At 45.7% G+C, this 23528-nt stretch overlaps 5 protein-coding genes across 5 annotated transcripts; 3 read left to right on the forward strand and 2 right to left on the reverse strand.

Annotated features, from left to right (window-relative positions):
• Nucleotides 1–1288: 1288 nt before the first annotated feature.
• Nucleotides 1289–2414, forward strand: V1508DRAFT_428116 (uncharacterized protein). The gene has a single exon (XM_066941767.1). It carries the CDS (start codon nucleotides 1615–1617, stop codon nucleotides 2035–2037), a length of 423 nt encoding a protein of 140 aa, XP_066792328.1. The 5' UTR covers nucleotides 1289–1614; the 3' UTR covers nucleotides 2038–2414.
• A 204-nt stretch (nucleotides 2415–2618) lies between these two features.
• Nucleotides 2619–4468, forward strand: V1508DRAFT_428119 (Di-sulfide bridge nucleocytoplasmic transport domain-containing protein). The gene is made up of 2 exons (XM_066941768.1): nucleotides 2619–3924; nucleotides 3975–4468. The coding sequence occupies exons 1-2, from the start codon at nucleotides 2719–2721 to the stop codon at nucleotides 4149–4151; spliced, it is 1383 nt and encodes a 460-aa protein (XP_066792329.1). The 5' UTR covers nucleotides 2619–2718; the 3' UTR covers nucleotides 4152–4468.
• A 200-nt stretch (nucleotides 4469–4668) lies between these two features.
• On the forward strand, nucleotides 4669–16880 carry V1508DRAFT_464960 (uncharacterized protein). The gene is made up of 13 exons (XM_066942910.1): nucleotides 4669–4778; nucleotides 4891–5028; nucleotides 5248–5553; nucleotides 5613–8166; nucleotides 8224–8343; nucleotides 8397–8474; nucleotides 8529–11815; nucleotides 11867–12344; nucleotides 12395–16018; nucleotides 16071–16185; nucleotides 16235–16328; nucleotides 16379–16498; nucleotides 16550–16880. Exons 2-13 carry the CDS (start codon nucleotides 4981–4983, stop codon nucleotides 16658–16660), a joined length of 10935 nt encoding a protein of 3644 aa, XP_066792330.1. The 5' UTR covers nucleotides 4669–4778; nucleotides 4891–4980; the 3' UTR covers nucleotides 16661–16880.
• Nucleotides 16881–17100: 220 nt separating this feature from the next.
• Nucleotides 17101–19796, reverse strand: V1508DRAFT_407098 (endo-1,3(4)-beta-glucanase; the record flags this gene model as incomplete). The annotated part of the gene is made up of 5 exons (XM_066938829.1): nucleotides 17101–17123; nucleotides 17173–17482; nucleotides 17538–18049; nucleotides 18106–19156; nucleotides 19206–19796. 5 exons carry the CDS (start codon nucleotides 19794–19796, stop codon nucleotides 17101–17103), a joined length of 2487 nt encoding a protein of 828 aa, XP_066792331.1.
• A 656-nt stretch (nucleotides 19797–20452) lies between these two features.
• V1508DRAFT_428133 (endo-1,3(4)-beta-glucanase) lies at nucleotides 20453–23496 on the reverse strand. The gene is made up of 5 exons (XM_066941769.1): nucleotides 22814–23496; nucleotides 21704–22754; nucleotides 21139–21650; nucleotides 20774–21083; nucleotides 20453–20719 (listed from the first exon to the last, which is right to left on the reverse strand). Exons 1-5 carry the CDS (start codon nucleotides 23090–23092, stop codon nucleotides 20700–20702), a joined length of 2172 nt encoding a protein of 723 aa, XP_066792332.1. The 5' UTR covers nucleotides 23093–23496; the 3' UTR covers nucleotides 20453–20699.
• Between the last annotated feature and the right edge of the window lie 32 nt (nucleotides 23497–23528).

Below are 23528 nucleotides of genomic sequence, written 5' to 3' on the forward strand. Positions count from 1 at the left end.
TCAAGCTGCGCGAAGCCCTACGCCTTCTGATACAGGCATTTGCCAGTTATAGCATTAGTTGTCCGATTTGCTCGGCATTTTTAATACCAGCGTCCTGCTTGGAGCCAGACTGGGATTAGTGCTGCATGATCTTACACTGCAGAAGTGATTCCGGCTGTATGCGACTTACCTCTATGTTGAACTTGCACAAGATGACAAGATGACAAAACAAGAAACAAGACGGAAAGGGCTAGAGTTGCTTTGTGATGGCCCATCAACGTCAACATGCGCATAGTTTCGTCCTTCATCGAATGCCTCCGCACCGCCAATATATCCCTCCCTGCATTGAACATTCTTTCCACTGACACCTCGTGACCTCTGAAGCCGGGACTACTAAAGGCCATCTGGGGAAATATTCTCTTTAGAATTGAGAGCTGTTATTAGATATAGGTTTTCCGCTCCCTAAACTAGCCTTTAATAGGAAATGCTTTAACGTATTTAAGCATTCTCACGTGATTTGCGCCGATATTCGATCGAATACGAATATTCGAGCCGATATTATTCGATCTAAACCTTACTTGTCGAATACGAATATTGAACATTATTCGAATGCCTTTGAAAGAGTCGAATATCGAATACGAATATGGGGAAAACCTGCCGATATTCGTATTCGAAACAGCCCTACATGTGTTTATAGAGGATCTCGGTACTGTCACGGAACTCACCTCTGGACGACTTGTCGATAAGGCGTCACTGGGACTGGTAGTGGTGGTGTCTCGCTACGTTGGACTTAGCCCGGTTCCAGGCGAGTAGCGTGCAAGGCATTTGCTTATTCATCTGCGTGGTTAGTGCTGCGTCATCAGCAATTATTTACCCGGCTTTAATATGTCTCGATAAACTCGACGTTTCCCACCTGCCAATGCCACATCCCCTTTCCACACCTTGTCGTTTGACAATAGTGCAAATGATTTGGGTACTGGGCAGTAAGCCACTAGATGACTGCAGAGCGGGACCACCAGATCTCGGCTTTTTTTTTCGTAATGTTCAGAATACGGGGTTTGGTGGCCGTTCTAATACCTACAGCAAGATGATACGGGACCAAATTTATGATGTCCTCGTAGTATTACTATATAGCATGCATGAAACATGTCAGACGGATATGCATAGTATAATATATGTATTCATATACCAAATATCCGTAGTTTGTAATGATTTGACTATTCTCTTATTTCTTGGTTAAGTTTATCGGCGCCTCACGGGCCGCACAACCTTTCAACCTTTGCTTAAACCTCCCACCCACCCGTCTCTTCTCATCGCGCCTTTTCGCTCCCATTTCGAAGTATTCAGATCGGCGATATATTACGACATTCACAGAGTTCTTGCGATACTCATTGCCTTCTTTGCTGTTATTCGTGTCTAGAGCTATAGCCCCGTTATTGGTACGTTTTAACTGCAGCTAGTTAGTTAGGACGATGTTCATGAATCTGACGTTACTCCTATTACTCAGCGCTTACTTTATATATCCCATCCTGCATCTGGCCCGCGTCAGCGCAGCGTTATTAGTCGCGCGGTAAGGTTTTTAAGGTCTTTTGGTCTCCTCACTTCCAGCGAAATTGTTTATTAAGTGATACAGCAATGGAGACGCACCGAGTACAAGTCCCACCACAGAGTCCTCCGGAGATCCCACCGGTCGGCGAATGTAGCAAGAACGGTCGTCAGCTATCAACAACTAAACGTGCGGCTCAAAACCGTGCCGCGCAGCGTGCATTTCGTCAGCGAAAGGAGTGTTACATCAAAGACCTTGAGGCAAAAGTCTTGGAGCTCAAATCCACAAAAGAGACAATCGACAGCTTGCGACAGGAGAATCTCCAACTCAGAGACTACATACTTGCGCTTCAGTCTCGGCTGATTGAGCAGCCAGGTGTCGGCGGCGTGCCAACTCCTCCTGCGGTATATGCGCGGAGGCAAGTTGATTTTCTGCATGATCCTGCGGCAGGTAGTGTGTCTTTAGGCGAAGTCGACAAAGACCGTCATGAACTGGAAGAAAAAGCACGCTAACGTGGCGCGCCGGTTGTGACGTGGCAAAAATTGTATTATTGATTAGGAATAGATTTTGTGAAGCTATATGAGTGAAAATCAGGGTGTTCGCTCTTATGAAATTGCGGTGGTACTTTGGTAGTGTATTAGCGTCGCAAATTTATGGGCATATGGCAGGTTTTCTTGTCAATTTCGTTTGTTACTAGTAATTGCTCTCTTTTTCCTTTGGATTGATTGGTTCTCGGATAGGTTTGTGACATAGGTATTGTCTGCGATTTGTACTTCTATGGATTGTATTATTACGTTCATCACTGTTTTTGCATTTATGAGACAAATTTCCAATAATTAATGATATCACTGATTCCCTAATCTAGTGTCATTTCTTCTTTCGTCTTGCTATATCATGCTTTATACTCAAGAAATCGCAATAGTTTTGAGAGCTCGTAATCGCCGAGAGCTACGGTGATTGGGCAACGGGCGTATATTTTCAAAGTTGCAATGGAAACAGACAATGTGGTTAGGGTTGCACAAATGTCAAAGCAAAAAAATGTAAACCAAAACAAGACAACTGAAACTCAGATCTCCTTCATCATCAGTCTTCAGCACTGTCACCGTGATTAGGACATCGGCAGTGAGAGTTGGCTCACATACATTACGAAACTCTTCTACAGTCGGGAATCATTACTGAGCAATTGGACCGATATGATGGATACTATGGATTTCTCGCCTGCGGATCGCACCTCGCTTCTGAGAGGACACGAAACACCCATGGATTTCACATATCATTCAGCTGGACCTGCGATGGATGCGACGTCACCATTTCGAGAAGCGGCGATTATGGCGTCTGCCACGGCATCTAGTTCTAAGCTGCCGGGATCCTTTTCGCAGAAAACACAGAGAGTTTCGGACCAGACTCCATTCTTCACCCCTAGGACAACCAGTTTTGGGCAGACTCCTTTCACTTCGTCGCTGGCATACCAAACAACCACAACCAGTCCTCTATATGGCCGCGGGATTTCAATGAAGGCCGTGGCACAGTCGCCCATGAATTTTACCGATGAAGACGTTGTAATGATGTCGTCCCCTCCATCACCATCGCTGACGAAACATAGCAGTGATAGTACTTGTACGGACCCAACGCACGGTGAGGATGCGAGTGATAGCGAAAAAGTAACAGAGAGTACTTCTAGCAAGTTTTTGAAGGCATTTCGGAGTAACTCGGCTACCTCCAGCCCACTTGCCAAGGCTAAACAACTGCTAAGTCTGTCGTCAAGAAAGAAGAATTCCACGCAGAAATCTAGGAGAAACAAAGTCAAATACCACGATGAATCTGACGATTGTGTTATTGATGAAGTTGGAGACGATAGCGACGCAACGTCAGATTGGAGCGGTAGAATTGTGGTCAAGAAGACAACTGTTTTGCGATCGCCTAGAAAAGTTTCGCATTCTCGAATACGACCTTCTCCTGGCAAGGTGTCTCGATCATTGCCTGGCGGGAATCTAGTTAATACCGACAATCATAATGTCTCATTATTGGCCTTCTTATCTCGACATGATAATCTCCCTTTTGTGTTCGCGTCATATCTGCAACTCATTTTCGACATATTTTTGGTCCTTGTCATGCTATATCTCATTATGTCATTTGTTCTGATGATCCGTCATGACATTTCTCGAAAGATTGAGGAATATACGAACGAAGCGGCAGTCAAGATAGCACAATGTACTAAAGACTATCTTGTCAATGGCTGCATGCCCGGATCTCGCGTTCCAGCGGTAGAGGATGTCTGCGACGCGTGGCAGACTTGCATGAACCGCGATGCCAGTGATGTTGGGCGTGCAAGGGTTAGTGCGCAGACAGTGGCAGAAATCGTCAACAGTTTTATTGAACCTATTTCATACAAGACCATGGTATTATTATTGTCCGTTTGCCAATTTTCGCTTAATTCTAATTATTCTAGCTCTTTGTCTTGGTCCTCTTATTTGGCTCTCTTTACGTCTCCTCTAGTAAAGTCGCTCCGTCCACAGGGCCAACTACTCAACAGCATCAACTGCAGGAAAAAATTATCTATCACCCACAACCGGCGAAGTCCGATTACGCTGGTGCCTTACCACCACCTGAGGCTATTGTAAAGTAGTTGTTTTGAGGTTTTGTTCATTTCGGTAATTACAATTTGCACAAATTTGCAAATATAGATCGAAGTTTGACTTGAAAAGCTATTTGTTTAATGCATTTTCACGAGATATATATGGTATTTAGCTGCAAATGCCGGATAAGGGCGTTATACTCATGGATAAGGATATGGATAGCTGTAGCGGAGGGTTTGCTGGTTTGTTGTTTAGTAAATTTTGTTACAACGTGTAAATATTGAAATAATTTCATAATTTTGATTGATATCTCGGTGGAGAAAGAGCAGTAATACATTACTGTGGTGAATATTGCGATTAAAATCACGAAACTTTATAATATCTCGTTCTGGTGGATTTGCAAGATGTTGTCGTCATAGAGTTAACTCGGCTGGAACTTCTGCAGTTAGCGCGTGAGGCACTTGAAATTGCGCGATTATTCCGTTTCCGTCATTTTCAGTGCTGCACTAAGGGAGTAATTACGCGAAGTTTTTTTGTCACAGAGTACACATTGTAGTCGATGCACGCGTTCCAACTCGCAGCATACTTTCTCTTTAGCTATTAATACAACAGACGATTTCAGCTCATACTATCACACTGCGACCGTGCTTGTAGATAGTACTAGCTCAGCTGCTCAGGTATGGGAGTAAAATTGTTTTGGTGATTGCTAAAGGGTGGACAACGATTGATGATCACGATTGATCCCGACTGTAACGGTTTCTGTAGAGCTAACTTGCAACGCAACTGAAGCCATATAGATCCCTGCATAATTATTGAGCAATTTTGCGCTCGCCGTCGGACGAATTGGCTACGCGAATGATAAGCTAAGACATTGATTTAATGAGGATTAAGAAAAGTCCTTCATCAGCCAAACGGCTGGCTCACATGGTATGCCTTTTTGCCAACCAGTGGAAGTTGGAATTGCATTCGCTCCCTCTTTTTCGGTTTTGGAGATTGGCGATCTGGATGTGAAACATTCTTTTGTGAAATGAATCAAAAATGGAATGTCATTCAATGCATCGGGCTGGTCGAAGCGTCGCTCCTCTGCAATACCGGCTGTCCATGATTTGCTTTGACCTCTATGCTAACTCATGCTTAATCATATAGCCGCCGTCACTGATAAATTTTATATCCACACTTGAAACATGTCCACAGTCAGATATTGCGAAACGTGTCCGATCGTTCGGTCCATTATGGGACCAACCACGCGGTGATCTCCACCACTGGATCCCGGTATTGAATCGATTTGACGAGATCTTGGAAACGGCAGTGACCAAGAGCGGTCTGAGAGCCAATCTGCCATCAGCTTATGTTTTTAGTGCCGAAGAAGAGGAAATGCTCGTTGCTATTCTCGATTTCAGTGCACTTCTACTTGAAGAATGCTCTCACAGAAGTCTCTATGCTAGTGGCTCGGTATGTGGTTATACTCGCGAATTGAATAAAAGGACAACAAATTTCTAACAGGATAAAAGTATCTTTCCCATCTGCTCTATGCTACGTCGTTACCGATTTTGATCTCAACTTTGAAGGTTTGCGCCCGGCTTGCTCAGAGATATGCCCAGGCAAATTCAGGACGGTCAAGTATTTTCGTGATTAGTTTGGAAAAGATGTATAAACTTGCGAACTCTTTTCCGCCACCAACCCCGGTCGAGATTACTCACAAAGTCTCGCTGTACGATCTCGTTGACCCATCCAAGGATTGGGACAGCTCTTGGTCCAGCATCCATTTACAATATTACAAGAACATCCCTGCTAGTCTCGTATCTCCCGAGACTCCGGGGCAACCTGTCACACCGTCTCTTTTTACTCCTCAGAAAGGAGAAGCGTCAGTAGAACTTAAAGCGGGCGATGGGATGCTGTCTTTCACAGCTTCGTCAAATGAGGTGGCCCATACCTCAATGGATGGATTGCTAAATCGTGTGTTTACGGAGATTCCAAAACACTTTCTCGTTGAGGCATTTTTGAAGACAAGAACCGCGAAAGCGTTTGCTCCTGGACCGGCGAGTCTAGAAATGAGGCGACAGCTGGCTGCAGTCCGATGTCTTGCGATTGAATTTTTGGGCTATACCGCTCAGGAAAATTCCATCCAGACGCGGCTGTTTGCTGGGAATCCTCAACTTATTGGGTCATTATGTGACCTAATCCATCCGGATAATGATGTTCCAGTATGGCTGCGCACCTTTGCCATCGAGTCGTTGCAGTCGCTTGCGCATCATCGAGCCAAACACAACGAGATTTTGTCATCATTGAGTGCGAATGTCAATCATGGGGTTCTACTGTACATTGTCAGACAAATGGTGAAAGATTTGTCGCAAGGACAGATCGTCGATGCGTACTTCGCCGATAGGCTAATGAACCTAATTCCATTGTTGGCGTCCAGTAGCCATTCGGTACAAGTTCTTGTGACCGCCGGTTTTATGTCTGTCATGGTACAGCTTATTGAGACGAAGACTCCGGATTTAACCACAGTGGCCATGGCTATTACGGTTATTCAACACATGGTATGTGTCGCACAGTCTGCGTTCAATGAATTTGTTCAGATTGGCGGTCTTGACTTTGTTGTCAAGCGCATTGAGGAGGAAGTGGATTACAGTATCGCCAATCCTGAGGATATAGAACAGACCATCCTCGTGGACTACAAGATCAACTATGTTCGCGCCCAATTTATCAAATCCTTGTTCAAGCTGCTGCTTAGTATGATGGCTTCCACTGGCAATGCGGATCGTCTTCGAAATCTAGTTGAATCGTCCATTCTCAGCTCGATCAAAAAGATTGTATCCAACTCATCTCTATTTGGCACCAACATCGTTTCGTGCGCAATCGACATGATGTCCACATTTATTCACAATGAGCCAACGTCGTACACCATTATAAGCGAGTCTAAGTTACCTCAGGTGTTTGTTGATTCGATTCCCGAGTTAATAAAACTGTCCAAGACGACTTCTATCCCGCATGCTATTGGAGCCATCTGCCTCAATAATGCTGGGCTCGACTTGGTCCAAACGTCAGGGGCTCTGAAAAAGTACTTCCAGGTCTTTAAGATGCATTTCCACGCACAAATCATGACCCTTACTAGTGTACCAAGCAGCCTGGGTAGCGCATTTGATGAAATGGTACGACACCATCCAGCACTGAAAGAGGAAATTATGGCCGAGGTCGTACAGATTGCTGCTGATATTTGTCACGAAGGAGAAACGATGCCAGGTGGAGTGCGGTTCTTCTCAGTTCGTGCGGATGCTCTGAAGACTGATGCAGATGAGGACTTGGTTACCCAGGATGCTAACTCGGAAATCATGTCATTGATCGATTGCTACGCTCGATTCTTAGAGGCATTCCTGCAGAATAACGTGCACTGCAAAGAGTTTATAAAGAGGGACGGTCTAGCTTACTTAGTTCGATTCTACAGTTTGCCTAGTCTCCCTTACGATTTTCCTTCTCGTGCACCTGCAATTTCGTTGACTCGTGTCTTCAGACTGGCTACGGAGGTGAACACCTTTTGGACTGTCACCACTATCCTGAAGGCTTGTTCGGCAACCATGAAGAATATTGATGCATTTTTGGATTACAATGAACCAGAGTCTTTTTTTAAGCACCTCGAAACGGAAAACGGCGATTTTGCCGCACAGTTTATGAAATCATTGAACTCCGTTCATTGCTTTGTGTTCCTGCTCTCTCAGATGTATGCACATATGATCTATCCTCACTCAAAATCGACATTGCCAATGATTCAACCGTTCAGTACTGTAAACGAGTTTGAGCAGCTATTGGTCAGTTTTGGAAGGCTACAGAGAAATTGTTTGTGGGAAGACATTGTGATTACCAAAGGGCTTTCCGAAGAGTGGAGAGACGCAAGTCGTGTCATCAGTTTCGATGAAAGTCGAAACCGATACAACGAACAAGAACGGAAGACGGAAATCGCGGAAGCGGAAGCCAAAATTGATGTGACTGATAATCGTTACAAGAATGTCAAAATTGTGAGATACATGATGAGTCAGATTCCTGGATCTCTATCCAAGATATTTTCAGGTATTTTCGTTGCTTCATTAGTGTTTCATAAGATGAGGCTAAGACTATAATATCCAGGTCTTTCCAAGCTCACCCTTTCTCGAAGAATTCCGGATGCATCTCAGAAGAAGCATGGCTTCAGTGTTGGGGAAATGTTAGCCAAGGTATTAGTTGAGAGTCTGTCGTACTCCAGAATTGGTGAGATCCGATCTTCTTGGAAGTTCTCTGCATTAGCTAACTATCCTTTCAAGATCTATTCCAGGATAAGAGGGATAAATATGCTTACTGGGTACTTTTACTTTCAGCGAGTCGGAATATTCTCTTTGATGGTATTAAGATGTGTTACTTGTTATATTGCACTATCAGTTACTAACGAGTGACAGATCAACGTGTTTCTACTACAAGCCTGCTAACAGTTGTTGCTATCTGCTTCAAGCGTCAAGGTGGGATTGAGCTTCTTATCAAGGTGCTCGAATCACTTTGGTACGAGTTGAGAAGTCTGCCACCAGCAGAAGATGGTGACAAGTCAATACTATCGAAGCAGGCAATGACATTTGGCGATGTAGTCGTATTGCAGATATTTTCGACACTAGTGAATATGAAATCCGTTCTCGACTCATCTCAGACGGGAAGTCTTGCAATGAAAGAACGCGACCGCGATCGTCCCGAATATTTCAATCAAAATCAGTTCTTAGTTGAGTTACGACTAGCTCTTCTTCCTACGATCAAAAAGCTTTGGGAGTCAGAGGAGTTACTAAATGCGACATCGCCAGTGCTGAAGATCTTAGTCGGCATTTTGGCTTCTATTATGAACTCTGATGGTGAAAATGGGTGTCTGGCCCCTGGGGATCGAGCCTGGTCGTCAGATCGGTTGACCGCAGCCTCTTTCCAAGCAGCCGAAGACGGAGTACGTCAGTTGATGGATTTAGGCTTTGCCAGACCACTGGTCGAAGTGGCACTTCGAAGATCGTCGAACCAAGTGAACAGAGCAGCCGATTTATTAATTGCTAATCGGAGCGGACTGTCCTACGGATCCGGTGCAGAGACTCCACTTGGAATTGGAGAAGTTGGGTCATCAACCCAACCCAGCGAAGTCCAAGGCGAGTCGTCAGCCGATGGAGCTGCTGCAGCTGTGGCACTAGCGGCACTCATCGATCCTGATATGTCGAACACCCCTGCAGCTTGCCCTGACATTGAATCAGACGACATTGACATCGAAGAAGATCCCGAAGACATTGAAACTGCTGAGCGAGATATTGGTGACAGATCGGCTAGCGAGTCGGACGCCAGTGATGGCGATGTCGACTTCAGTGGTGAACCAGTGGTACGCGACGGGGAAGACACTCCAATGGCTGAGCCAGAGTCATCAATGTCATCGACAGTTGCCGCTCACCAGCGCGATGAAGTTTCAAAAGTGTTGTACGTTAGCGACCTAAATGAAATACGGGAAGAAATTCGGAAGGACCTCATTCCGAGGACTCTGACAATACTGGAGGCGCATCCAGAGGTCGTTTTCGAACTGTCGAACCTACTAAATGCATCATTTGGAGGGAAACTCTCCTCCGTGGAAACGAAGAAGCAGACAGTTGCAGAGATTGTGCGACATCTTTCGTCTTTTGATCTATCTGATGAAAATAACATCGTTCGGGTCAAATCCACAGCTCATCTCTTAGGATTACATCTCCAAAATGAGGCTTTCTTTGCTGCTTCGCTTGCTGACTTGCGAACACACTGGGACCTCTTTATTAGGCTGTTGCACTTTGATCGAAACGGGAATGACTCTTGGATACCTGACGTGCTTTTGATTGTCGAGCGAATTTTATCAGATGCGGAACAACCGCGACCTGTTACATTCGAGCATAATCTTTCCGGACCGATCGTTGAGCTGGATCAGGTACCAATGGAGACAAGGGAGGCACTGTTTGATGCGATTGTGAAGCTTCCCACAGTGAAATCGGAGGCTACAGCTGCGGCCGTGGCGAGGGTGCTGATAATACTTACCCGAGATCATGATTGCGCTGTCGAAGCTTTTGAGAAAGGTGCAATCGGGTCATTATTTACTTCAATTCAGAATATTTCTGGAGACAGCAAACTTCGCCTACAGAACTACGCAAGCATTCTACTTCGTCACGTTATCGACTCATCGGAAACATTGGAGACATTGATCGCTATCGAAATTCGAAGCTGGTTTTCCCAACCTCGTGCTCGACCGGTTGATGTACAGTCTTTCATTAGGGGAAATTCACATGCAGTTGTACGAAGTCCCCAAACGTTTGTCAAAGTTACGAACAACATCTGTAAGGTAGTCTTGTCACCTGAAATTCCTTCTCGACAGCAAAACATTATTTTAAAGAGCCAACAAAATGCGAGACCTGCTTTACCGGGATCGGACATCAGCCATGGAGATGGTAATGAGATGAAGAAGATGGAGGATGAAGACAGAGAAATGACTGATGCTAAGCCAACTGCTGACACACCACTCCCGATCAAGGTGCTAACTCTTGAGAAGACTACTGGTGTGATGCAATATTTGCTGAACGAGTTGTTTGCTACCAAAGATGACCCCCCACAGCAGCCAGAAAAGACTGACAGCAACGACAAAATGTCAGATCAAACGCAGAAGGTCGAATTTAACGCTTCGAAGCATCCTCAGTTTCTCTATCGTGCGTTTCTTTTGGAAGTTGTCACTGAGCTCTTGGCATCTTACAATCAGTGCAAGTTAGAATTTATCAGTTACTCTCGAAGAGGGCAGACTTTCAGTACACCTTCGAAGCCTCGACTGGCCGTTTTGAATTATTTTTTATATGAACTGCTCCCAACAGGTGGTCTAGTAACATCCGATGACATTCAATTTAAGAAGAAAGTCTGCATTTCGAATATGACAGTTAGGCTACTCTATGCCTTAGTTACTGGCACTGGGGAACAAGCTGAGCATGGTGAAGAAGATTTCACAGTTCTCCACATCCGAAAGTTTGTTCTCGATGCCACTCTTCGTGCGTTCAAAGACGTCTCCACGTCTACTGACCCTTTGGAAGTACGCTACTCTAGATTACTGAACCTTGGTACTCTATGCTACAAATTTCTGAATGGCCGCACCAGCAACTCCATGGTAGGTGGTCCGAAGAATACATTCGCCCCAACGGAAGTGGACGATAGTTCTATGGCCAAAATCATGTTCGAGAAAGGCTTCGTTTCAACTCTTACGAACGCTTTGAACGAGATAGATCTTAATTTTCCGGGTTCCCAGAAGGTCGTTAGAGTTCTGCTGAGACCCCTGACGAAACTGGCTCGGGCATCGATTGATCTGGCTGACGTCTTGACAATGACCAAGCCTGGTGGGTTGGCTGAGGAGGATTATTTTTCGACTGACTCTGGGCCAGATGATTATCGCGAGGAGACGCCAAATTTCTTCTCGAACTCAGCTCTTGGAATGTACGAGGTCGAGGAAGGGGCAGATTATGATGACGATGCTTCAGAGATTTCCGGTACCGACGACGGTGGCGAAGATATGGAATATGAAGAGGACGATGATGAGGAAGATGCTGACGAGGAAGTCATGGAATTTGTGGATGAGGAGATGGATTACGATGATGATGAGGAGGACAGTGAGGATGATCTTACTGAAGAGGGTGAGGATGATGTTGTCGATGACGATGATGATCACATGAACGTAAGTTCCTGTCTTTCTGTTCTATTTTTGAGACGTTCTGACTTGCGTTAGGTGGAGATCGTTGTTGAGGAAATTCATCATGATGAGGACTCGGATGGCGACGAAAATGTCGAAGGTGAGCAATCAGCTGAGGAAGACGATGACGACGAATTAGACGCCGAGAGCATTCAAGACTATGATGACGATGATGAGTGGCAGGATGAGTTAGACGGTGATGGCATTGGAGACTTCGGCGATCCGCTGGATGAAATTGCTAGAGTCCTTGGGGATGAGGGGGACACGCCAGAGCAAGAGGGAGAAGTCGACGAAGACGAGGAGGATGACGAGGAACCCGAAGACGGCGAAGAATCAGATGATGTGGTTCCCACAGACGATATGGACTATGCAGATGATATTGAACAAGATGGTGACGACGAACCCAACTTTGGATGGGAAATTGAAGAAATCGGTACTTATGATGACATGTTTCCGAGCCGCCGAAACCCGCATATGCTTTCTAATACCGGAATTCGAGGATCAGGTATTCCAGGTATGGTTTTTTTTTCTATGGGAGTACTAGTCGGCTAATTCATCGCCTAGGTTGGTCTGACGTTGATACGGCGACGAATCCACTGCTTGTGCAGCCCCCAAACGAAGAAATCACATCTGCGTTGAGCGGCAGCGGTGTGGCTCCAAATGATCTACCGTATCGACCTTATTATTCGCGGCGCCTTCCAACCGAAGGTGACTTACGGGTCCTAAATGACCTTTTTCAGCAGGTTGTTCGCCACCATCATCATCGTGCCGGAAATTCTGGCGAGTTTGGTGGTAATGATGTGATAATAACGAGCGATGTGGACCCAGTGTTCGGTTATCATCCATCCCGATCGAATCGGCAGTCGCGTGAAGATCCTTGGGCTATCGTATCTACTCTTAGTCCAAAACCTACACTCGTACGATGGCAAGAAGAAGCGCGTATGCTATTCAGCACGACCGTGAATGACAAAGCCTCACAAGTCATAAATCACATTTTGAATATTCTGCTACCCATTGCTATCAAAGAAGACGAAGAAAGAAAGGCAGCAGAGGCGGAAGATCGTCGCAAGGAGCGTGAAAGATTGGAAAGAGAGGAACAAGAGAGACGGGAGCAAGAGAGGGTCGAGGCTGAGAGGAAGGCGGCTGAGGGAAAGGCGGCTGAGGAAGCCGAGGCGCTTGCTAGACAGCAGGCCGAAGAAACCGCTTCGTCTGCTCATGCTTCTGCAGTCGAAGAGGGTAGCCCTGACGATTCTAAGAACGTTGAAATGGAGGACGTTGAAAGCAGTGCGGTCGCGGAAGATGCTACTGCACCTGCGGGTGTTTCAAGTGAGCCGAGAGTGATTGTGATGGTTGGTGGACGCGAAGTCGATGTCACTGGGATGGGTATTGACCCTACGTTTTTGGAGGCACTTCCGGAGGACATGCGGGAAGAAGTTCTCGCATCGCACATTCGAGAGATGCAATCTAGTAGCACTCCACATATCGGAGAGCCTGAATCAGAGATTGAGGCGGAATTCCTGGCTGCTCTACCACCGAATATTCGTCAAGAACTTTTACAACAGGAGGCAGCTGAACGACGACGGTTGCAGCGTGAACGTGAATTGCGGGAGGCTCCTGCCGAGAACCCAACATCGGATATGGACTTCGCGACATTTTTGGCAACACTTGACCCAGCTTTAAGGCAGACTATATTGGCCGAGCAAGACGAAGAGGCCCTGGCTCATTTGCCACCTACTATTGCTGATGAGGCACATGAATTACAAAGACGCCATAATCTACACACCATCAATGACTTCCTGGAGATTGAACCACCTGCAAGAGGCAGTAACGGGCACCGCTTACACAGACTGTCAGGCACTCAGGTTCCAGATGGACCAGGATCCAGCCATCCTACTTCCAGAAATGGTATACAGCTAGTCGACAGAGCTGGTGTCGCTTCGTTAGTTCGATTATTATACCTACCTCAAACTAGCAGCCAACGAAGCCCGTTGTACGACATGCTCGTCAGCGTGACGTCGAACAGACAAAGCAGAGCAGAGTTGTTTAACATGATTCTTTCGATATTGCAAGACGGTAGCACGGATGTGATCTCGGTCGAGCGTAGTTACAATCAGATCTGGGCTAGAGCTCGTCCTCAGCACACCGCCGTTTCGAATACGCCCACCAAGCCACTTGCGACGCCGAAAACGTCCGTAATGTCTTCTGCTAAGGGGAATATCTGGCAAACGCATCATGGTTCTGCGGAGGTCTCACCGCTTGTCTTGGCGCAACAGTGTTTGCAGGCCCTCGATCATATTATAAAGTCCAATAGGCAATTAGCATCTTACTTCTTGATCGAGCATGAGAGTCCAATTGGAATGAAGAGGACTACGAGCCGGAAAGGCAAATTAAAGGATATTCCTGCCTCGAAATCTCATAAGTATGCCATTAATACATTACTTGCTTTACTGGACAGACCTATGATCCGTGATAGTGCTACGGCGATGGATATTCTCTCCATGCTATTCCAGGAAATTACAAGGCCACTTCAGGTATTAGTGAAGAGGAGTATGGAAGAGGAGAAGGCAATGGAGGGAGAACAGGAAGTCGAAGGCGAGCATGGGGTATCTTCCGATCCAATCGTTGCTACCGCAGAAGTGACAGAGAAAGATGAAGCCCAGTCTGGGCAGTCTACGTCGGCAGCTAAGGATGAAGAAAGTAAGCAACCTCAGCGAAAGCTGTCACCTCCCTTTATTCCAGAGCATAATCTATGTCTTCTCGTCAACATCTTGACTGCGCGCGAATGTCCCAATCGAACACTTCAGCAGACACTCGCTGCCATGCAGAATCTATCAGCGGTGCCTGGAGCTAAGGATATTTTCGGTAGTGAACTGATCCGTCAAGCCCAAGAGCTGGGCCGGTCATTGCCACATGATCTGCAAGAGCTCAAGCGTCAGATCAAACAGGCGAGAAGCGGCTCTGAAATCCAAGGAATGGCGCTCTCGAGATTTTCCCCTGCTAGCTCCGATCAAGCGAAACTTCTGCGAGTTTTAACCGCGGTGGATTACCTTTTTGATCCTGAACGTGAGAAGAAGGATGTTGAAGGTATGGCCGATAACGTCACGGATGATGTTCTTATAAAGCTCTATTCTGGATTAGACTTCGGGTTATTATGGAAGGCCCTTGGAGAGGTCTTAAGAGAAATTCAAGAGCGGTCAGATATGCTTCATGTGGCTACAGTTTTACTACCCTTGATCGAGGCTTTCATGGTCGTGTGTAAGCATGAGGTGCTCAAGGAAACGCCGAAACCAACTCAGCCACCCGGGAAGGTAGTACGGTTGGACATGGCACCGGTAAATCATCCACCTGACAATATGCAGCATTTATTCTTTAAGTTTACCGATGACCATCGAAAGATTTTGAATCAAATGGTTCGGAATAACCCAAAGCTTATGAGCGGCTCATTCTCGATTTTAGTGAAAAACCCAAAGGTTCTTGACTTCGACAACAAGCGCAATTTTTTCAATCGCCAACTGCATGCCAGGTCACAAGTCGTCCACATCCACAGAGCTTTGGCATTGAACGTTCGTCGCGAGCAGGTATTCCTCGATTCCTACAAGGCTATGTATTTCAAGACTGGCGACGAGATTAAGTACTCAAAGCTTAACATTCGATTCCACGGCGAAGAGGGTGTTGATGCTGGTGGCGTAACGAGAGAGTGGTTTCAAGTCCTTGCAAGGCAGATGTTTAATCCGGATTACGCTCTGTTTACTCCCGTTGCTTCGGATCGTACAACATTCCATCCCAATCGTACTTCAGGTGTCAATCCGGAGCACTTGCTGTTTTTCAAATTTATTGGAAGAATAATCGGCAAAGCTCTTTACGAAGGTCGTGTTCTGGATTGCCACTTCAGCAGAGCTGTCTACAAAAGAATCCTCGGCAAGCAGGTTTCTTTGAAAGATATGGAGACACTCGACCTTGAATATTATAAGTCGTTAGTGTGGATGCTGGAAAACGATATTACAGACGTTATAACTGAGACGATGTCCTTAGAGGCCGATGACTATGGCGATAAGAAGATCATCGATTTAGTTCCTAATGGCCGTGACATTTCAGTTACCGAGGAGAATAAGCACGAATACGTAAGGCTTGTTGTCGGCTATAGATTGTTAACAAGCGTAGAAGAACAGTTGGAGAGTTTTTTGAATGGTGAGTATAGTTCAATATTTGTGATTCCGAAGATTATGCTAACATCCTGCAGGATTTTATGATATTGTGCCTAAGGACTTGATCGCCATATTTAACGAGCAAGAACTTGAGCTATTGATTTCGGGACTTCCTGATATTGATGTCGATGATTGGAGAAATAATACTGTGTATGTTGATTCTATGTTACTAGCATTATGTCGCTAACGATAACGCCAGCTATCAAAATTACTCTCCATCTTCTCCTCAAATTCAGTGGTTCTGGAGGGCTGTACGATCCTTTGACGCAGAAGAGCGTGCCAAACTACTCCAGGTATGTGCAGTGCTTTTCCTTGAGTTTTATCGGGTTCTAACGTCTATCAGTTTGTCACTGGTACTAGTAAAGTCCCTCTCAATGGATTTTCCGAGCTCGAGGGTATGAATGGCGTGTCGCGCTTTAGCATTCATCGTGACTATGGTCACAAGCATAGATTGCCGTCGTCGGTAAGTTCTTTCGCCTAGGCAAAATCCAACGAAAACACTAATTTTTATTAGCATACGTGTTTCAACCAGCTAGATATGCCTGAATATGAGTCTTATGAGGCACTTAGAAACGCGTTACTATTGGCTATAACTGAGGGAAGAGAAGGATTTGGATTTGCGTAGTTGTATTAAATACGATTAATTGTTATATACTTTTGTACAGGGAGAACAATTGGTATATCTTGTTTGAATTATACCTTGGTTAAATAAATTTGCATGTCGTAATAGTGGCCAAGAAGACTATGTCTTGTACGTTTCAACGTTTGGGCCTTGCAGGGAATCTTGTGAATCGACACATCGTGAATGACTCTCTATGTATCCTCAATTCATGTCTACATTCATCGTAATTATGCACCAGCGATATGATATCTACCATTAACATTATTAAACGTATATAACAAGTAAACTCACGGTACAACATTCTACAAATCCCACTCGTCGCCGATTCAAATCACGATTTAATTTCGAAATACAAAATAGATCCCACATTTTCCCAATATAGTACAAAAGCTAATACCCAAGCTATACTTTGTAATAAAAAGAGTCCTCACATGGACTATCGATCAAGATGTAGTACCTCCAACCCCTACAAACAATTAGTGTTATTGCATTGGTTACAGCAAAATGTAACCTACCAGCTGCATAAGCCAAATACCATGTTAAGCTAGCCCCACTATCTAGATACTTTTTGCTGAACTTAGAACTCGAGAAGAACTCATAACTTGACTTAGGATCAAATAATGCCAGGTTGGCGTACAAGATGCCCTTCCATCCATCTGTCAAAGTCGGCGCAACCGAGCTTAACAGACTCTTCCATTCTTCCCTAACAAAAGTAGGTGATCGAATGTACGAAGAGACAGGCGTGATCGGTAGCATATGGATACCTTGAATATATTGAATCTCGGCACCGAAGTAACTGGTGTGATCAGCCTTATTCTCGAAGAGCTTAATGTAGATGTTAGCTAACTACCTAAATCGTCGATTAGATTGAAGCACATACAATTCCTGTGACCTTGTTTGCAATAAAATTTTCTGGCTGAATGGTGTTGGTGCTGTTCATTAGCATATAAGCAGTCATGGCCCGACGCATTACAGCCAACATCATTGCACCCCGAGCCTCCATAGATTTGTCTCCGACAACCTGGCCCCAAAGTTTGATAGCATACGCATGGTGATAATCTTCCGACGATGATTCCTCGTCCTTACCATCAGCAGACTCAAAAAGACCCTTCGCCCAAGAATGGCCATGGAACCAGCTGAATGAACGAGAAAATGGGAAATAATGATCTGAATCAGAGGGATTAGCTATATCCCGAATCAATGTGTTGACGTATTCCTTGTTCTGCTTCACCCAGGTGCCACCCAATGCACTGTCAATATATCCAATAACAGCTGCTGCGTGAATGTGATAACCATAGTGAAAATGATGGTCATTGTAGTATGTGCTGCCAAAGTCCGCGAGCGAGTCTCCTGTAGCAATACCTGCGCTGGAGACGATACCCTTGTAGGTTTCTACGGAATCGTTAACACACCCACATTTTAGACAAATAACAATATTGTGGACGCACTGTCATAATACAGCGGATATATTTGCCTGTTGTCAGCAAACACAGCAAATGATCTTTTGAGCTTGTTGAGACAGTTCTTCGTCATGGCCGTGTTCTTCAAAACAGAGTACGACACGTAGCAAATCATAGCAAACTTATCCAAGGCCTTGCCAGAGTAATACATTGAGTCTAAGTTGGTTTGAGCATCAAAATCCTGAGCAATTTCAGAAGTAGCGGCAGATGTTATTAATTTTATGGCCTGGGAGGTGTAATCTGCTCTCATGCCTGGTATGCTTGTCCATGGTGCGAATTGGATATCGGTGGGAAGTACCTCCTGCATGACTAGCTGGTTAGTAGAGTAGGCATACATCATTCCCTTGGTCTGCGAATCGATCGAGATTCCAAGAGCACGCTTGGTCATCTCGCTGGTAAAAGAAGCGACGTGGTGAGGAAGTGCCCAGAGAAGCAGTCTTCCAGCATTGTTGCCTTGCAGAGTCCAGTAGTTAATTGTAACAGTTCCTCTCGAGCCTGCGGCTGTACCATAAACATGGGCATGGTAGGCATACTTTCCGGCATGGTAATCGTATGCGTTCTCGCTACCATGGACAATCTTGGCGATTTGAACAACAACATTGTACACTCTCTGCGAGGCAACGATAGACGATGAGCTCTGACGAGAGAGCGAGAAGGTCTGACCGGACGGAACGTTCGCGTAAATAGCCCACACGGTGCCATCGTAAAGATGAGCAATATACTTCTTGATTCCGTACCGAGGACTGGCCCCTTCTATCAAAGATTGGAAGCCGACGTGAGAATTAAATTTAGGCTTCATGTTGAAGTAAAGTCCAGTCACAAATCCAGCACCCTGTACCAAGGGGATACAGAGATAGCGACCGTTGCCGTATTTTGACGTTGACGGTGCCATGGTAACATTAACCGAGAATTCAGTTGGATCGCTGAGACTCATGGTCATTCCAGAGTCAAACTCAGCCGCTGAGAAGGATATAGAGTTGATGCCAACGGGGTTATAGTAGTACTCAACAGGGTCGGCCTTGGGGTCAGGGCCATAACTCTTATAGTGCATCAGTCTCTGTGCCATCCATGAGGAAAGATCGACATACCCGCTGACTAAACGTAGTATGACTAATGGCAAGACCATAGTCACCATTCGTCCCTTGGTCCCACCAGACTGAATAAGGATAGACGTTTGCTGGATGGCCCCGAGACCCAAGGAACAAGTTAGAGTAGAAGTTATTGGTAGGAATTGTTGACTTCGATATTACCGAATTCGACATACCTAGAGGATGCAAAGGATGTGACACCATAATAGGAAACCGATCATCCGGAGCAGTAGCTTCCATAGGTGCAAACAGGTCGACTTCGGAGATGGAGTTATAAGACCTGGCATCATATTTGCGCGAATATTCCGAGGCACCATATGTCACGTAGGTAGAAGCCGGGAGTGCGCTCGCGACCGAATCAGCAGCAATTAGAGACACAGTCGTAACCGGTTGTGCGGACGTGCGGCCCTGCTCCAACGAGGTAACGACGGTACCGAGAGCAGTGGGAGTAGAAGTAGTAGTGGAGACAGCATATTGTACGGTCTCCGATAAGACGATAGTAGTCACAACAGCAGCGGTAGAAGAGCTGACTGGCAAAGCTGAGGTAAACTGCACTAAAAGCAGCGTCAGTGAGAGTAGAAACGACCACATACTAAATGGTCGTTCGATCCTGGAATGCACGAATGGACACGGTCGGGGTAGCGGTATCCGAAACTTATTAGTGCGAGAACCGAGTAGATATAAACAATCGAAAGCAAAGGTCGTGAAAGATGTTGGAAGGGCGCCAGTATTCTTCTACACTGGCTGCTGGCTTGCGGAGGACGACATCTCGGAAAACTGCCGAGCTCTTTAATATCATGATTCAGCTGAACCGCACCGCCAGTTCTCTCTGGCGCCATAGTGTGGATCGCCGAGGAGGTCCTAGTAACCGCTTCTTGTCTGAACATCGTGATAGTTAATCAGAGGGGCGGGTTTTCATCCTAGTTGGGGTGACATTGGAATTGAGTCCGCGAGTTTTGCTCTCGAGTAGCGTTGTGGCGAGTGTAACTGCCCAGTTGAGAAGGACCCTGAGATGATGTGGCGCAGTGTCAGTTCCCTTTATGGCATCGTGTTAGCAGTCAGTCACCCCCCCCCCTTCGGGGCAAAAAGTAACTCGTCCAATTGGGCTCTAGAAACTCTACATTCATTCTATGGATCCACTAAGCGATTCGGTGGCTTTTATTAATGCGCGCGCTCTGTCCGAGTTCGCCGGCTTTGCACAATGACCAGCCACCTCGCGAACCTCGCGACCCCATCATGTTGTTGGCCGTGCTCTCACGCCATCCCTCTGTGTAATCAACACCTCATTTATTCAGGAGATGAAGTGTACGCTGACACCTGTCACATACTAAATTAACTGAGTACCAGAAAATGGTGTATGACTGTATGTGTTGGTTGGCTTCGACACATTTCCAAATAATATACGCACCGGAATTAAATTTCACTTATATTACAATAATAATAAATATGATTTACAATTGGAACCAAATTTATGAGCATCCTCTCGAGGCAGTTCTATGCTGCACCGCCAATGCCTATAACTTCGCATGAGTACCGATTTAAGAAATGCCAAAGTGCCACCAACTCACCTGCTGAATATGCTAAATACCAAGTCTTGCTCGCTCCGCCATCCAGCCACGCGTCATTAAAGGAGGGATGAGAAAAGAATCGGAAACTAGCTTTGGGATCAAACAATGCAACGTTGGCATACAGAATCCCTTTCCAGCCATCGTCAATCTTGTCGGCAGCTTTAGCCAATAAGGACGTCCATTCTTTATAAACAAACTCAGGTGACCGGATATACGACGAAATTGCAGTAATCGGAATCATATGGATGCCTTGAATGCATTCTATCTTTGGCGAGAAATACGTCGTATGATCGATTTTGTTTTCGAACAGCTATCGAATGGATTAGCATATCTGGGCATGTCAAAAAATTAAAAGAAGACAGTACAATCCCAGTCACTCGGTTGTCTTTTATATTTTGATCCTGCACTTGATTGTCGTCCGCAAGTAGGAAATAAGTGTTAAACGTTCTCTTCATAACTGCAAGCATCATGTCGCCCCGCGCCTCCATACTCTTATCTCCGACAACTTTACCCCATAGTTTAATTCCATACGCATGATGGTAGTCCTCTGATGTTGATTCCTGGTCTTTGCCATCGCCGGACTCAAACAAGCCTTTGGCCCAACTATGCCCGTGGAACCAGTCAAACGATCTGGACACAGGGAAGTACGGATCATGATCAGACGGGTTGCCGATATCCCGGACAAGCATGTTAATGTAGTCTTTGTTGGCATGCACCCATGTTCCTCCGAGAGCGTTGTCGATATAGCCAATGATAGCCGCCGCGTGGATGAAGTAGCCGTAGTGGAAGTGGTGATCGTTGTAGTAGGTGTTCCCAAAATCTTCGAGAGCATTGCCTGTGGTATAGCTGCCGCTTGACACTATGCCCTTATAAGTGGCTAATATATGTAAGACTTGGTTCATAGATATTGTCATAAATTTCGAAACTCACTGTCATACGCTAGAGGGAATTGCTGTTGGTTAGTCGTGAAGACTTGAAACGCGGCTTTTAGCTTCTCGAGACCTGCGTGCGTAAGGGTCGGATTCCGCAAGATTTCGAATGCCACATATACGATATACGCAAATTTATCCAATGCTTTGCCAGAGAAGTACATTGAATTCAAGTTTGTCTGCGCATTTACGTCCTGCTGTAGTTCCGTGCATGCTGCTTTATAGATTACTGAGAGAGCTTTGTCGGAGTAGTCCCCCATTTTCGCGCCTTGTATGCTCGTCCATGGAGAAAACTGAATATCTGTCGGCAATGCCTCGTTCATGTAAAAATTTTTCGTGGAATAAGCGTACATAGATCCTTTAGATGGTGAATCGAGGGTAAATCCTAGTGCACATTTCTCCATTTGACTTGTAAAGGAAGCGACATGGTGCGACAAAGCGAAGACAAGCAGCTGGCCAGAGTTGCATGCCTGTCGAGTCGACCAGTTGAGATGCAATGTTCCGTTCGATCCAAACACCGTACCCGAGATCTGTGCCCGAATTGAGTACATTCCCGCATGGGCGTCATATGCTCTTTCACTTCCAGGCGGCATTTTCGCAATCTGAATGATAACATTGCGAACTCTTTGCAACGCGGTGACTGTCTGCCAATCGTCCTGGGTCAACTTGAGCGTCTCAGTCTCAGGTACCGAAGCATACATCACCCATGTAGTGTTATCGTTCAGCTCAAACACGTATTTCTGGATGCCATTCCTCGGACCCGGAGTCTGCCTGAAAGATCTGTATCCCACGATTGAACTGAACCGCGGGATCAAGTTGTGGTATACACCAGTAATGAAACCTGTTCCCAGCACAATTGGGACCCGTAGCACCTTATCCCTGCCATGTGCCGGTCCTGGTATAAAATGAGCCTCCACCGAGAATTGAGCAAGCTCGGACAGTTCGAGTCGCATGTTCTTGTCGAATTCAAAAGCTGATAATGACATAGATCGGATGCCAACGGGATGGAAGAAATACTGCGCAGGTAATTGATTCGGATCCGGACCGTACACCTGTTCAAATTCATACTCTCAGCAGCGTCTCCTTAAATGCAAACACGGAAGTCACCAACCCGTTGTTCCTTTGAAGTTTGACTGATCCCAAGACCATAGTGATCGCCGATGCCTCGATTCCACCATAACACATAGGGAATCATAAACACACCTTGATCCTGGTTTCCCAAAAACAGATTGGAATAAAATTTATTTGTCTCAATTGGCGGTTTGCTGAACTCATCTTCATGACCGACTGGAACGACGACACTCTTAGGCGGCCTCAAGTGCGGACGTCGTGCGAATCGAGGATGAGGGGCTGTAAGGGCGACCGGTTTGAATAACTCCACTGGCGCCATTAGTTCTCAAGTCGACAAATTTTGTTTGAGTGTAATTCCGAGTACTGAGTAGAAGCGCCGCGTAGGCTTGAATGATATCCTTTGGGCAGGCAAGGTTTCTCGTAGCGATAATGCAAGTACCGACTTGAGACGGGGAAGTCCCCGCCGTTGTCGATAGGACGAGGCTGCCCTTACCCGACATCCGTTGGTTGAGTCAGGACCTCAGGTTGAACATTTCGATCAGGCACACCTATAGCACGAGAAGGTTAAGGTTATCCAATTCGCCGTCAGGAATGCACACTTAGTTGATTTAGACCAGGGCTGCTCCGAATATTCGCATTTGCAAATATTATTCGGCGAATATAATTATTCGCACCACTTTGCGTTGCGAATAACGAATAACGAATATTATTCGCAAGATGTCCACGCAACGAATAAAGTTTCTAATATTATTCGA

This window comes from Lipomyces doorenjongii (genome assembly GCF_038497915.1).
Source record: "Lipomyces doorenjongii strain NRRL Y-27504 unplaced genomic scaffold V1508scaffold_143, whole genome shotgun sequence".
NCBI classification, from domain to species: domain Eukaryota; kingdom Fungi; phylum Ascomycota; class Lipomycetes; order Lipomycetales; family Lipomycetaceae; genus Lipomyces; species Lipomyces doorenjongii.

Excerpts from the sequence above, each read along its gene's own strand:
- V1508DRAFT_428116 (XM_066941767.1), top strand. The coding sequence starts at position 1,615 with ATGGAGACGCACCGAGTACAAGTCCCACCACAGAGTCCTCCGGAGATC.
- V1508DRAFT_428119 (XM_066941768.1), top strand. The coding sequence starts at position 2,719 with ATGATGGATACTATGGATTTCTCGCCTGCGGATCGCACCTCGCTTCTG. Across the intron at positions 3,925-3,974 it reads CTATTTCATACAAGACCATG|CTCTTTGTCTTGGTCCTCTT; the intron begins GTATTATTATTG and ends TAATTATTCTAG.
- V1508DRAFT_464960 (XM_066942910.1), top strand. The coding sequence starts at position 4,981 with ATGAGGATTAAGAAAAGTCCTTCATCAGCCAAACGGCTGGCTCACATG. Across the intron at positions 8,475-8,528 it reads TCGGAATATTCTCTTTGATG|ATCAACGTGTTTCTACTACA; the intron begins GTATTAAGATGT and ends AACGAGTGACAG. Across the intron at positions 16,186-16,234 it reads GATTGGAGAAATAATACTGT|CTATCAAAATTACTCTCCAT; the intron begins GTATGTTGATTC and ends CGATAACGCCAG.
- V1508DRAFT_428133 (XM_066941769.1), bottom strand. The coding sequence starts at position 23,092 with ATGGCGCCAGTGGAGTTATTCAAACCGGTCGCCCTTACAGCCCCTCAT. Across the intron at positions 22,755-22,813 it reads AAACTTCAAAGGAACAACGG|GTGTACGGTCCGGATCCGAA; the intron begins GTTGGTGACTTC and ends GAATTTGAACAG. Across the intron at positions 21,084-21,138 it reads ACAACCGAGTGACTGGGATT|CTGTTCGAAAACAAAATCGA; the intron begins GTACTGTCTTCT and ends TCCATTCGATAG.